Source organism: Gopherus flavomarginatus, chromosome 13 (assembly GCF_025201925.1).
Source record: "Gopherus flavomarginatus isolate rGopFla2 chromosome 13, rGopFla2.mat.asm, whole genome shotgun sequence".
Taxonomy (NCBI): Eukaryota; Metazoa; Chordata; order Testudines; family Testudinidae; genus Gopherus; species Gopherus flavomarginatus.
In genome coordinates, this window is record NC_066629.1 from 21951175 (window position 1) to 21966363 (window position 15189).

The 15189-nt window shown below is 43.6% G+C and overlaps 1 protein-coding gene across 1 annotated transcript in view; it reads right to left on the reverse strand.

Annotated features, from left to right (window-relative positions):
• Positions 1-9436: 9436 nt before the first annotated feature.
• The window catches only part of POU2F3 (POU class 2 homeobox 3), a 62691-nt gene continuing 56938 nt past the window's right edge, over positions 9437-15189 (reverse strand). The window contains exons 12-14 of the mRNA XM_050921959.1: positions 11654-11720; positions 10501-10633; positions 9437-9516 (exon numbers count right to left, since the gene is read on the reverse strand). Coding sequence (XP_050777916.1) covers positions 9477-9516; positions 10501-10633; positions 11654-11720 — 240 coding nt within the window. The 3' untranslated portion in view covers positions 9437-9476. The remainder of the gene's footprint in view (positions 9517-10500; positions 10634-11653; positions 11721-15189) is intronic.

The following is a 15189-nucleotide window of genomic DNA, read 5'->3' on the forward strand; positions in this document are numbered from 1 at the left end:
GCTAACTTCTAGGAGCTGCTTGGGGCTTCAGGTGAAGAGTTTGCAGCCTCACCCATGTGGTTGTGTGAGTGAGACAAGGCTTCTAGGGTATGTCGATACCCAATCACAGGCTGTGAGTGCTGCTGGTGTGCACACACCTGAACATGCTTTAATCCAGTTAGCTCTGGTATGGGAGCAAGAAGACCGTGAGGCTGCAGTGAGCAATTCCCCAGGATTCTGGCTGGGCTTGCACAGTGTCACAACTTCAGTACCGGAGCTAACAGTATAGACGTACCTTGAGACCAGAGATTCTTAGGATTTCTTCAAAGTTGGAGAACATCTCAAAGTCTTGGTCCTGGACACCTCCCCTCCCCTCCCCTCCCTTTTGCAGTCACAAGAAAACTCCCAGAGCCACAGCAATGAGAAAGTCACAGTAGCGCATAAGAGTTTAAATGTAGTTTTTAGCTTCTTTTAATGCAACTTAGCAGCTGGAAGCAAAGAGAAGGGCCAGCAGCATGCCACAGCAAACACCCTATAGACCACCTGTCAGAGCTCTGCAGACCACAGTGTGGGGACCTGTCTGAGACAAGAGCAGGATCAGGAGGAGAGCTTACTACAGAAAAACATTTCACACAGAGGAGCTTGGTGTTGACTGATGTTCAGGGTTGCCCCATCTCAGTGGTCTTTTCCTCAGAGGGCTCGTTAAACATCAGCTGACTATATATGTGTATATAAGCTTGGAGTGGCAGCACACACAGGCACTCACAAACACAAGACTGATGGGGCTTACCCAGATGTCTTTGAAGCAGAGGTTTAGATGGCAGACAGTTCACTCTGCCCTACCTTCTGGGATTTGGTGATGCATCTGTCCTGAGAGGTAGATGGGGAAAGAATCTTTCTCTCTTCTCTCCTTGGAGAGAGGTGCTGGGACAGAGGCTATTGCCAAGACCAGTTTCAGGCATATGGGTTTCTCTGGTCAGCTAGTTCAGGAGATGGTTATCTGAGCTCTCCTGGCCTCTGCCCCTGAGCAGATCTGTTTGTGGACATTTGTCCTCTGCATTTTTTAGATGGTATTGTAGGTGGTGACAGTCAGGCTTGTCAAGCTGGAATTTCCTGCCCTATGCTCTGTAGTCTGGGTCCAGGATACCTAAAAGATCATCCAAAGACCCTGAAGGGCAAGTTTGTTCCTCTGGCACAATAGAACTCTCAACAATAAGAGTAAAGCTCATCTGTGCAGGAGGCAGACCCTTCGCCAGGGGCAGCCCAAGACAGTGGAATGACCTCTCCCAGGAACTAAGGACCACACCAAACCTTACCACCCTTCTCGCCACCTGTAAGGTGCATTTCTTTGACCTTGCCTTCTCCAGCATAAACACACTGGGGTCTATTTATTCCATTTTTAGAAAAGCCCATACCAATACAAGACACTCCACTGCACACACTTCTCCCTTTGGAGAGCACATACAAGCAAACAACACACGACTGATGTGTACAAATGTTGCTTAACGCACTACCCGAGGGTGCTCAGAGACTAGAGTTATCAGTGCAGTGTAAGACCCTATATAGGATGGACTAGAACCCAGATCTTGCTGAGGGTGAGCGCTTAGAATTGTTCAGGGAGTGCTTGGGAATAAAAACCTTTCTCCCTAACACTGCTTATTAAAGAACAGGACATGTGTGTTTTCCCCAATCAGTTCAAGGCACCTAAAAGATTCCCTTAGATAGTGTGTGTGTCCATAAACAGAAATGGCCAGTTTTATGTTGTGAGCTTTCCAGAGCAGATACTGTATCTTACTATGTTTATGTACAGCACCTAGCGCACTGGGGTCTTAACCTTAGTGAGGGTAGTAAAGACTAGTATAATACAAATGATAGTATAGAAATACTATTAGCCAGCTCTCTATGAAGATTTTACTTCTATCTATACTTGAATGGTCATAGTATTAAATAGTGAACATCATTTCATTTTCATACAATATGTTTATTAGTTTTCTCCTTAACTCTCAGAGCCCACCCTCCAGAATGTACTCATTGGTGGAACTTGGAATAGATTCAATTATTTAGAATAAGTTTTGGAGGTGAAATGTAAACATGGCTTGTTAGTTTGAAGTCAGATATTGATCTTAGTTATAGCTGTGAAAACTCAGAGCAACTCACCTTAACTTCACAGTAAGGGTCATTAACCACCGAGACAATTCGGGATATGATGGATTCTTTCTCAAGTGATGTATTTAAATCAAGAGTGGATGTCTTGAAAAAAAATGCCCTAGCTCAACTACAAGATATGGGCTTGATGCAGACATTACTGGGTGAATTTATGTCCTGTGTGATGTAGGAGGGCAGACTAGATAATAATGGCCCTTTCTGGCCTTAAAATGTATGACTCTATAGATTTGCTCTAGATTTTCACAGATGAAAATGAGACTGGAAGCATGTGCTTTGTTTACAGTCTGTTCAAGAAGTTTGCTTTCTGTAACCCTAGCAGTTCCAAATATATGGGAAATTCATCAGGCTAACACTCAGATCCTTAACTGGTGTAAATCAACATACTCAACTAACTTCAACAGAGCGATGCTGGTTGATACCAGCTGAGGATCTGGCCCTACATTGCGAGAGCAGCCAACGCAGGTTCGAACATTGGGAACGTAGTGCAGCAGTTTAAAGTGTTTTTTGTACTGACTCTGTAGGCTTGGAGACCTAAACTAGATAAAGGGTCATATACTCTGGAAATTCCACTGACTTCAGTGAAGTTGCTGCAGATTTACAACTGTATAAATGAGAGCAGAATTTGGACTTGTCTAAATGGGGAAATTAACCAGAATATCTCCCCCTTTTATTCCAGAATAAGTATGTCCCCATGGGGAGCTATTCTGGAATAGCCATTGTGCTTTAAATTCACAATTTACCTTAATCTGAAATAACTTTCAGGTAATAGACCAGCCCTTGATTTCTCCTTTGCACACACAAACAACAGATTAATAGACACATATACTGAGTGCCCACCATTGGAAAAGAAGGTCCTCTTAAAGGTGTCTGAAGTTGGACACCAAAAATCGAGGTACTCAAACTCACGTGTCACTCTTGACAATCTTGGCCATGTTACAAGAATTTTTTTCCATATCTCAAGACAGTAAAAGTCTTCAATGGGGCCAGGATTTGTCTGTCTTTATTACTTATTATTGATATTACTTTAGTGCCCAGGAGCCATAGTCATGGATCGGTACCCCATTGTGCTAGATTCTGTACAAACACAGGACAAAAAGATATCTGCCCCAAGGAGCTTCCAATGTGTCTTGTAAGTTCTCTAGGGCAGGGATTGTGTGGGTTTCCATGCTTTAAAGTGCTGAACACCTTGCTGTTATTAGAACTGAGTTTGTGGCTTCATTGTGCTACACATAGTAAGGGACAACTGGTGCCCTGAAGAGCTTGGAATCTGAATAGACAAGACAAACAAAGGGTGAATGAATAGAAGCATTATGGCCTCTGTGTTACAGGTGAGAAATTGAGGGCCCAAGAGATTAAGTGACTTGCCCAAGGTCACCTAGAAAGTGGCAGACCCACAACCTGAACCCAGCTCTCCTGAGCCACGGCCCAATAGTTTAAAGACAAGACCCTTCTTCCTGGCTGGTAGCCTTTAAATTATAACATCACTTTCATAACAGTAGTAACATTTTAAGTCTTTGTTTCTGTTACAGAAAAACACTCAAATCCCATTCCCATGACATAGCTGCTTCCATTGTGAAGTAAAATGAATTTTTAAAGGGCCATGCATCCTACAGTGGGAGGAGTTTATGCAGCTCCCTGTATATCAGCGGAGTGACTAACATCTGGTGCCTTTTTTGATATGATCAGAAAACGATCATCACCTTTGCAGACAGGAAGACTTGTTGGGTCAAGTCACCTCTTTCAAATTACAGAGCAATGTCTAGTCACATTTGCCACATTGTACATGGGCACAACTGCTGCTTGAAATCAATGGCAAACTTGGCCCAGGCCAGAGTGCTGTTGTCTTTACTCAGAGTCAGCAGCATATGCGGTGCAGATGGATGGCTGGAGATCATGTTTAGTTTTGTCATTAAAGAAATTACCTAGATGTTTCTACCTTTTATCATGCATTTGTGAAGAGCCTAAGAATTAAAGGCCATAATTCTTCCCTGTCCTTTGGGTGAGGGGGAGGAACCTTGTTCCCAAGTTCTGACATCCTTTTCATTTCTCCTGATGCAATTCCTCCTCTCCCAGGGCCTGAGCCTGTGAGGTGTGAACTACCTAGCAGGATCAGGCCTCCAGGACATATGGTAGGTGGATCATTGTAGTCACAGATCCATCAGCCCCATCTCTGGTCCTCTACTGGTCCATCACTTCTCTACCTCAGAACTCACCCCCAGACTACAGTGCCAGGAGTCCCGCAGAGCTGTAGTGACATGCAGGGGTGCAAACATTCTATAAATTGTATGGTTTGGTGAAATTTTTCCACTAACTTTCTTCCCTCTCGATGGAAAGCTGGGTTTTTGAACATTTTCATGGAAGGCGTGTGCTTTTAGATTTTCTTTTTAAGTTGACAACTCAAAACCCAAACATTTTTCAGTTTTCAGCCAAAAATTGTTGGCTTTCAAGCTGACCATTAACATTTGTTTGCTTGTCTGTTCTTTTTACGCAGCATCTCAATTTTCTGCTGGAATAAACGCCCATTTTCTGACCAGCTCTAGTGTTGCATCTGCTGGTCCTATCCTCCTAAACTCAGCAGACTCACTCCAGCTCTGCAGTAAGCAGGAATCAGATGAGATTTCCAATATTGCCTCATTCTCTCATTAACAGTGTGCAGCCATCCCATCCTCCCTAACGTTCCATCTCAGACAAGGCGTGTGATGTAAGATTTTTAGGGCTGTCATTTTCTACCTATTTGTACAGTGCCTAATGCAAGAAGCTGCTTGCCTATTAACCTCTAGGCACTACCATAATATAAGCGTTTAATAACTTTTGGATTTGTATTAACTCTCTTCCTCAGGATTGTTTTTGTTTTGAATTTGTACAACACTTAGAGTGGGGTCAAGGTCCATGTCTGGGACTCCTAGGTGCTATGATGATAAAAAAAATAATAATGATAAATAATTCTGCAGCCAAAGCAGCTATCGACTGCCTAGCTTGGATTGACTAAACTATTTATGTGAAGCCAATGGAAATGAATCAGGTTAACCACTTAATTATAATGTTGTATGTAATCTAATTATGTAGGAAAGAAAACAAAGATCCTGTATGTGAACAAAAGCAATGAGCATACTCTGATGGTGTATGTATGCACATTTAAAATTTTTATTAAAGTTAGTGTTTAAAATTAAATATACACAAGTTAAGAGGGAAGGTACTGTACATCTGGGGTCCAGCTTGAGTTAAGAGGGATTACAGGTATCAGTTACAAGGATCACGACATACAGACATATCACATAACCAGCAGAGACCCAGATTGGAGTGCGGGAGTTTTTAAGAGCATCAGTGGATAAGTGGGCTCAGGTACACCACCCATGGAATGTATTAAGAGTCCAAGTCAGTATCGGTGTTGCGAATAAGTACATGGGTGGGGTGCGTCTCTTGGTTCATCAGGGAAGGAAGTGGGTTATTTCCCTGGTTGGTGGTCTCCATTACTCAATGTGGTATTGACCGTGTCCTGTGATGTGTTCCGTATAAATGTGTCTGGACCACCTAATGGTGTCAGACACCATGAGCGGTCTCATGAGCTGGGTGTAGCATCACTCAACTCCACACGCTCTCATATATATATATATATATATATATATATATATATATATATATATATATATATATATCTTCCAAAACTAATCTCAGCTAGAGATTATGCGGACAAAGTCTCCATTGGGGGCAGCATTAGTACAGGATGGGTGTCGGTAAATCCCAGCAGATAAATGTGTATCAAAGAACTTCTGAACCAGGGTTCTAAGCTCCCTGGCACTGAATGGGAAGAGCAGGCACTAAGAATCCAGCAGGATCCAGCTCATAACTTCTGCATTATCTGTCCACGTAAACTTGACTCCTTTCTCAAAGTGGCGCCCCCACCCCAGGGTTGAAGGAGCATTTTAATGCTGGAGGTAAAAATACTCAGCTTTCCAGCTGCTATCTAAATGTACTTGGAGACACATTCAGATTAAAAAACATCTATTATAAGCCCACTAGCTAATCAGCCAGGTTACTAATAGGGTGATCAGACAGCAAATGTGAAAAATCAGAACAGGGGGTGGGGGGTAATAGGAGCCTATATAAGAAAAAGACCCCAAAATCAGGACTGTCCCTACAAAATCGGGAACATTTGGTCACCCGAGTTACTAATAATGCGTTAAAGGTGGAAATTTGAAAAGCGCCTGCATGATTTAGGAGCACAAGTCCCATTGATAAATGTACTCAAGTTGGCTTTTCAAGGTCAGTGCTGTTTGTTACCTTTTGCAGCTCCTTCATCTTGGACAGTGGAACTAGGTTAGTCGATTTCACTTTCACTTCTGGCCAGTTTCACTGTCAGATTCTCCTGAATTAGCAGAAGGCTGCCATATTCAGGTGGCAGATTCTTGCTAAGAGAACTATTTGAATACAAACAAAAAGCTGTTTTCATTGACGTTTTATAATAGACTGAAAGTATTTCTGTTCGTATTAGGTTTGCAATGAAAACAATCAAAATGCTAGGCCTAGAATACCTTAGAGTGTCTCTTTAACAGAGTCCCACATGCACAGCAGAGGGCTCATTTTTAATCAGTCATAGAACCAAGTTCCCCGTATAAAAATATACTGTGGCATTTTAGTTATGGCCTCAAAATACAGGAGTTGACAACAGTGTGTTCTGTAGAATTCTGTAGGATTTTAAATTGTTAGGTGTCACCTTTACAAGTACTTTTTGTCCACATTATAGTCTTAAATCCATAAACACTTATGCACCAATCCTGCACCATCAAGGAGGGCTTGGTGACTGCTGCACCTAGTGAAGGTCATGTGTTTCCACACAGGTGTTCTGTACTGCACACTTGGGGCCTTATGTTTAAGCCTAGAGCACGCTATTGCGAGAAATCCCATTGAAGCTACTGGGACAATTGACAGCAGTAAGGGTAAGGGAGTATTTGCAGGATAATCCTCTGAGGTTGAGCCACACAGGCCACAGCAGGGTTTAAATGCAATTGTTAGAGCATAGTTACAGTGCGGTTTCCTTGACCAGTGTAGAGTTTGTTTTTCCCTAGAGAATCCAGTGGTCAAATAAATGTCCCCTTTGTCTCGCACAGTCCATTTGTCTAGTACAGTTCTGGGGAAAAAAAATCTCTTTCCATACTGGCAAGGGAAACGATAAAAGGACTTGGCTAGCAAGAGCCACTAAGAAAATTCTAGCCATATCATGCAACGGGCCATAAGTAGAAAGTTTTCTGGACATATTGACCCGGATTTCTCTTCTGCCTTTTTATCAGTTGTATATAGGTCACTGAAATGAATGGAGTCATCTAGTTAGAAAGTAGTGGAGAATCAGCCCCAAAGCTTTGGGGCCATATCCCCATCTGATATAAATAAATGTAGCTCCATTCAAGTTAATGGATGAGATCTGGACTTTTATTAATTATTTTTATTATTATTATTATTATTGGAGTTGATTGAAAATTTTCCAGTGAAACTTTTTTGTCCCCTGAAAGAAAATGCCCTTTTGACCAAAATGAACAATTTTGCAAAAAAAAAAAAAAAAAAAAATTTATTTTATTTTTTTTGTTAAAAAATTACAAATAGATATTTTTCAATTTTTTTGAGGGAAAAATTTCATTGGAGGGAAAAAACTCTCCACTCCTTATCCCCTTTTTACTTCAAAATATTTTGTTGAAAAAAAATGAAACCACTCACAGGAAAGTTTGAATGAAACCATTTTTCAATCAGCTGTAGTTATTATTAGAGTTTCTGGTTTCAGGATAAAAACCCCAATGAAGCAGAAAATTACAGGATAAGGTTCTATAAAATATACACAGCTGAAATATACAACGTTTGCAGGATTGAGTTCTATGTGTGGAAGTGACTGAGAAACCCTAAAGATCCATTTATTCATTGTGGGGTACAACCCCAGAATGTAGAGCCTTTTGGGGGGCTTTTAAAAACAAGATTGAATCAAGGAAAACAATTGTTCAAACCACTAATAGAACAGGATTTTTACTCCTAAAAATGTAGCAAGAGTTCGCCTAAAAATAACCATCAGACATCAGAAAAAGAAATAGAATTAACATTGCAAACCAGAATGTCTATTTACACTTTAAGAACCAGCTCTTCACTGGTGTACATCGCTGATGCTCTACTGAAAGTCATTGGAATTATGACAATTGACACCAGCTGAAGATCTTGCTCATGACTTTGTAATATATTTCATGTCTTAATTCTACTCTACAAAATGAAATATCCACTCCTTTCAGATAGACGAGCTGTGAAATAAGCATGATTTCCCTGTTGATACTCTGTGAAAGTTGTTAGATTTTCTATAATTTGGTTTTTAATGAAATTAAACAAATTCACACACAGAAAAATAAAATCCTCAAAATTCACACCTGAGTTATACAAACTGTCCTCCCAGGAATGGAAGAACATACCACAAGGAATGGGAAAGCTATATACACGTTAATAATTCAGCAAGAATGATCGGCACGTACACACACAGACACAAACTTAGGCAGGTCTTCTTGTTTGGTAGCTGATGAAGCCCAATGGATATATAAGAGGGAAGCAAAATCAACACAAGATCAAATCCTTGGGCAAAACTCCTTTTGGCTTCAAAGGAGCCAGAATTTCACCCATGATGTCTAAGAGTGAAAGTCACCCACCCAGGGGTGAGGATTGGAACTGAGCAATGACTGGAGTGGTGTCTTTACAAATAAGGTGCATTTTTTTTAAAAAGAAAAACAAAAAGGTAAAGAGGCACCTGGCTCTAAACATTTAAAGAAAGCAAGAAAAGAGGCGAACCATTGAGTAGGGAATAAAGCACAACAACATTAACCTGGGAAGTCGATAGGATACCAAAGTTCACATCTAGATGCAGTTCTTTGGTGAAATGACCATGGTAACCTGGGTTCAGTTCAGGGGTTTCTGGGATGTGGGTGTGGATGGCACTGCAGACCCTTCTCATGGGAAGCTCTGAAATGAGCTAGGAGGAGGAGGACTGTGATATGGAAATCCTTCCAGATTAGCTATTGCCAGACAATACAGAGCATCGCGGAGATCCGCACGCGTTGGACAGTGTTTGGTGCTGCTATGGCTAAGTGAGGGATTGTTTTGGTTAACACCTGGAAGTGTGTTAAATTTCACTGCTGGAGTTGAGAATCTCCTAGGAGGCTCAGTAACAGCTTGAGTCTCTGAACAGTTCAGCTGTGCTGGGCTCCCATAAGCAAGACCTTCCTTCTGCTGCACTTCGAAGGCACCGTCGCTCCAAACTTTGGTCCATGGCTAGAAGTCAGGGCTCCCTTGTGCATGATGGAGCAATAGCCTCAATGGAGATAAGTGGGTTGATTCCATCGGTACCAAGATCTGGAAAAAAAAAAAAAAAAAAAAAGGAAACAACAAACACAAATGCACCGTTATTTTCCTTTCCCCGGAAATGGGAGCCCATCATTATTTCATCTGAAGCCCTATTTAGCCAGCAACTGATGCTCTAAACCCAACAGAGGGTTAGAGCAAAACTAAGGGTGGGTTGCACTATAACCAAGACAGTCTTCTCTGAATGACCAAGAAGCATCCACCATGCTCAGATTTCACACATGAGGAGGCACAGGGGCAATGTAAGACCAGATCCTGCCTCGTCGCAGGTGTATAGGATCAGAACAAGTTCCTCCATGATTCAGGAAGCACAGCAGCTGCTTCAACACCCAACATGCTCTGGGTTTGCTTTCTGCTAACTTGTCGCCAATGTCATGAGCAATGCTGGTTGGGAGCAGGAGCAGCAGTGGCCAGGGGAGGAGAGGGATGTCAACAGCAGCATTGAACTTAGTAGCGAGGCATGTGATAAGAAACAGCTAGAGGGGCTTCACCTCAGAGCACGGGGAATCTGCTGGGGACAGAAGAGACAGAGGAAATGTATCCCCTGTGCTTCATCTGTGAGTGGACACAGTGGGTCAGTTCCCAGGAGGGCAACTAGGATGCAAAGGAAGGGGTCTAAGTAGGAGCAACAGCAAAATAAATCTTCTCCTCTTCCTCTCTCCTTTCCCCCACTGTGCCTACCACATACAGAAGGAAAGCATCACAGCCCCTGTACCTGCTCACATGCCGAATTTTTGCTAGCAGGAGATTTCAAAGAAACATGGCCTTTTCTATGAGTTTGGAAGCAGAAAACAGCCATTCCCCATGGACCCTCAGAGTGAGCATGAAACCATCACAATGGAATGGCCTCATCTAACTTCATTTTTCTAAAGCCCATCACAATAGTATGCAGTGAGCCCTGAATGTTCTTCTCAAGGGTCCTGTTTGCTCCCCCACGCGCCGGGCATTAGTGCTAGGTGCTCCCCATCTCCTTACCCAGAAGGATTGAAGTTGGATGAGTTCATTGTGGCTTTAGAGTTGCTCTGGGATGCACTGGGACTGCTGGCATGGAGCCCTGTACTGGGGGACGAGGGCCTGCTGGTGTTCCCAGGGGAACATGATGATGTTACTGCACGAGAAGAGAGACAAGAATGAGGCTCACCTCTTCTTTCCTACTGGGGACCAGGTGCATCTGTCCCACTGCTCTCCTTATCCCTTGGCTTGCTGCAATAGCGAATGCATGTTAACCGTGCCCTGGTCTGACAAGCTAGACACCCCTACACAGGAGGTAAGGAGGGATTCTCCTTGCAGCAAAGCATCGCGACTGGAGCACATGGTTCCTCTAGTGTGAGATGTGCCAAGTCTCTGCTGACGAGATGCCAGAATCTTCCTCCAAGGACACACCCCATGGAGTGTGTTCCCAGTCCCAAACCCTCTGTCAGAACTTGGAGGCAGCAGCAAGGCGGGTGGAAGGGAGACAGTTGCTTTTGAGGATAGAATGGAAGGAAAGGATACAGCAAAAGGAAAGGGGAGAGATTGGGAGAGAGCAGGTGAAGGAGTTTAAAAAGATAGATACATTTCAGGCTGGGGAGTTTTGTTCCAAAGCCCTTCACATTAGCACAGATAGACTTCAGCCCCTATTATATTTAGCATCATCATGCCTAGGAGCCCTAGTCTTGGAACAGGACCCCTCTGCGCTAGGTGCTGCACAGACACAGAACAGACACACAGTCCCTGCCCCCAAAAGCTGATAACCTAAGAATAAGACAAGAAATAAATCGATCCAGAGCCAGCTCCTCTCAAAGTTCAGGAGTGTTTGGATCCAGGGTTTTGCTCTTGTCTCTTCCATCCCTAAATATCAGCATTTGCCAGCAGGCGACAGGAAATGTTCTGCCCCGGGGGAATTTCCTCTACTTGGCCAGAGTGAAGATGTGGATTCTACCACCTGCACCCCTCACTGCTGAACGGGTCATGTCAGGCAGCTAATTACAGTCAGTCCAGGAGCCCATCTAGGATGGGCTGCAAATGCCAGAAAGCAAGCAGCCTTTGGATCAAATGTAAGGTCCAAGTACTGATTGGCAGCAGAGCAAGAGGGATTTGCTATCAGTGAAGGAAAAGAGAGAGGCATCAATCTTTGAGCCAGGCTTACCTGTCCCAGGCATGGTGCTGTGGATCGGATTGACTGAGAGAGGGCCCAGGGACCCGGAGGTAGAGACCTGGAAGGGAACAGAAACCAACCATGAATTAGTGACAGACAGTTATTAATAAGAACATAGATCCCAGAGTGCCATTTCCTTAGTAGTACACAGAGTCACATACTAGCCTCCCATTCCCACAGGAATCCCTTAGTCTACTGTGCACACACCCACACAGATTTCTTATCCAGATACAGTTCAGATTCCCACACACGGTTCCATTAGTATTGCGAGAGAGGCACACCATTCCCTCCGGGCAGCATACTGGACTGTGCATGTGTAGACACCAATCCCTTCATCCCAAACACACACAAGCACAGGCTCACTCCAGGGCTTGAGGCTCACTCAAGCTATTTCACAGTGTGGAGCCGATCCTGGAAAAGAGGTTGTCTGACTGACATCTCCTCTCCAATTAGCCATCCCACGGGGTGGCTCCCCACTCACACAATGTTGTGGTGGTACTAGAGCAGTTGCTTGCATGGACATGTTATGTTTGGAAAACGTTTACTTATTTTAAGCCGCCTTTCGTGTGACAGATGTTCTGTTCTTTTCCAAAAGGCCTGAGTCTCCATCATTTACACTGGTGTAACAGCAACGTAGCTCCGTTGGCTTCACTGGAGTTACTCCGGAGTCAAACCCACATAAGTGAGAAGAGAATCGGGCCCACAATCCCCTCTGCTCTTTTGTTTCATCTCCCCCTCCCACTGCTTCTGTTTGTCTCAGCTGGAAACCAGAAAGAGAACCAGCACCATATAACCAGGCAGCTCGCTATGGATCTCTAGCAAGTGATCCTGGGACCCTTCGCCAACCACAGTTTGGGAACCTCTCATCTAAGGGAAAGACAGGCAGAGGGCAGCCTCCTTCACCAAGGGATGACAAGAGAACCCTATCTACTAAGCCACTGCTCTGCAGAATCTACACACACTGCCCCTGTACTAGGATTCCCACTCTCAGTCATAACAAATCAGACCAGAGGGGCATCTAGACTGTCTCCAATAGTGGCCAGCACCAGATGCCTTTGAGGAAGGTGCAAGAAACCCTGCAGTTATGGGATAATCTATCCAGGAAATGTTTTTTCCTAATCCCTAATATTTAAAAATTGGCTTATGCTCTGAAGCATGAGGGTGTTATAAGCTTTGGAATTGGGCTGTTTGCTTGTTTATTTTCAAACAAAAACCAATGTGCACAAATTTTTGCAAACCCTTGTTTTTATTTTATTTTGTTTTGGGCCATTCTCTGACTGGCTCTATAGCTCAGTGGAGAATTTTTTCATCAAAAATATCTTCCAATGAAAAACATTTTCAGGTAAAAATTGCCAACTTTTTTTCATGATTTTTGACCAGCTTTGCTACCCACCTCTCACTGGCAAAGCTAGACCCATTTTTCTGTTTGGGCAAAATCCACCCCAGTGTAGAGGGACTAGAAGTGCTGCTGAGGATTTCAACATGGGGCTTAGGTCTGGTCTACGCTACAGTTAGGCAGACACAAGGCAGCCTACATCAACCTAACTAAGGAAGCGTCTACACTAAAATTTCACTCTCGCCTATGTAACTTGCCCGCTACACCAGCTTAATAACTTCACTTCCATGAGAGGCATAGATTCGATGTAGTTAGGTCAACACAGAGTCAATGTAGACGCTGCATTGCTTACATTGACTGTTGCTGGCTTTCAGAAGCCATCCCACAATGCCCCAAACTGACAACTCAATTGGCGCAAGCGCTCCAGGTGAAGATGCGTGCTGCTGACACAAGGAACAAAGTGGAGACACACACACAAGCAATATAATTACTGCGGCAATTGTACGCAGACATAAGTTAGAACGACTACATTTTGTAGACATGCCCTTATGTTCAAATTCTGTTAATTATCTGTGAAAAGATTTGGAGGTTTACAAACCTAGACCAAGATTTTCAAAAGCACTGAGCACATCCTCTGAAAATCAGAGCCCTTCCAGCTGTCTCAAGTTGGACACAAAATCAGAGGCATCTTTAATCACTAGTCACTTTTGAAAATCGTGGCCTTGTGCTTAACAGCATCACTGAATTTTTTTCTTTTCAGGGAGCTGAGTTTTGTTGCCTGGTCTGCGGCTATCTGCCAATTAAGATTTTTGTGGCTGTAATTAGTTTCTGGGAGGGAGGGGAAATCTACACCTGTTGTTTTTATTTGTATAAATTTAACCAAACAAATATAACAAATTGTTTGGCATGATCAGTGAATAGCTCATGTGATCATACTTCAGCCAACAAGTGCATGGCAAATTTACTCACAAAACTATTGCTTTGAATATTTATTGCTTGCAAGTAGCTTGTCCTGCTTTGCAACTGATGTCCAAAAGTCACACGATATTTTGCTGCTCCCTGACGGGATGACTCCCAAACCCACTGAGATTTCAAGAGGAGACTATCCCTTGTGAATACATAATGACCACGCTACCCCCGTATGAATCCCCAGCAACCTTCAGCACTGCAGAACACAGACTCATTAACTGGTAGCAGTATTGGGCTGTTATCCACAACACCCACTCACTAGCAGATTACAGATATTGAACGAATATTTGTGATGCTCTCTCTTTACACGATAGCCCTTTCCAACAAAAATTCACTCATGAAAACAGTCATGGACAGTGAATAAAAGAGGCCACTAATACCGTCATAGCTAAGTCACTGAATGAGTGTTTGCAGACACTTCAGCATCCGGATTCACGTGATACTGTAACCAGGCCTATTGGACTGTCGACAAGCTACAGACCTGCCTTAATAAGAAACTCTGTGTGCTAAGTCAAAGCCTGCAGTTACTGAGGTGGGCGAAGAAACAGGGAGTGTCTTTTATATGCAGTGCCCCCCATACTTGAGAGCAGCTCGTGCTCTGTAGCGAGGCTACACAGGATTGTGCCACCTCCCCCTGGCACTGCTATGCACTCCGAAAAGCAGAGAGCCCTGTCTGCACTTCAGGCTGGGAGTGGTTATAATTCGGCACTGCCAAGCTTGGCGAGAGGCGAAAGAAGCTGCAGCGATCGATGCCTCCTTCTGGTCTCGGATGCCCTGACTCAGCAGCGCACTTACATACATGCTCAAGTGCCACTCAAGTTAAGCACATGCTTAAATGCTTTGCTGAACTGGTGCCAAAGGGGAGAAACATCACTCTAACCTGGTTCGTCATTTGTGGCTGAAGGCTTCACTTCCTGATTGGATGAGAACAGGTCCTGGAGCAGCTGTGTTAACTAACATGATGTTGAACTGACTTAGTAGGCAGTGTCACATAGGCAGGGATGAGCTTTGTTTAACATCCTGTGAGCCGGTCATGGTTAACCCTGTTTCATAGCTGGGTTTACCCAGTACCAGCGGGTGCCTTGAACAGGACTTGACTCTGTTTAAATTGACTGCAAAGTCACATTTAACATCATGTTGGTTAGCATGACTTCCTCAAGGCTGTGATCTAACACATCCTCATTTTTTCTTCTCTTGTGTCTTGCTTCTAGGTGGCCCCTTC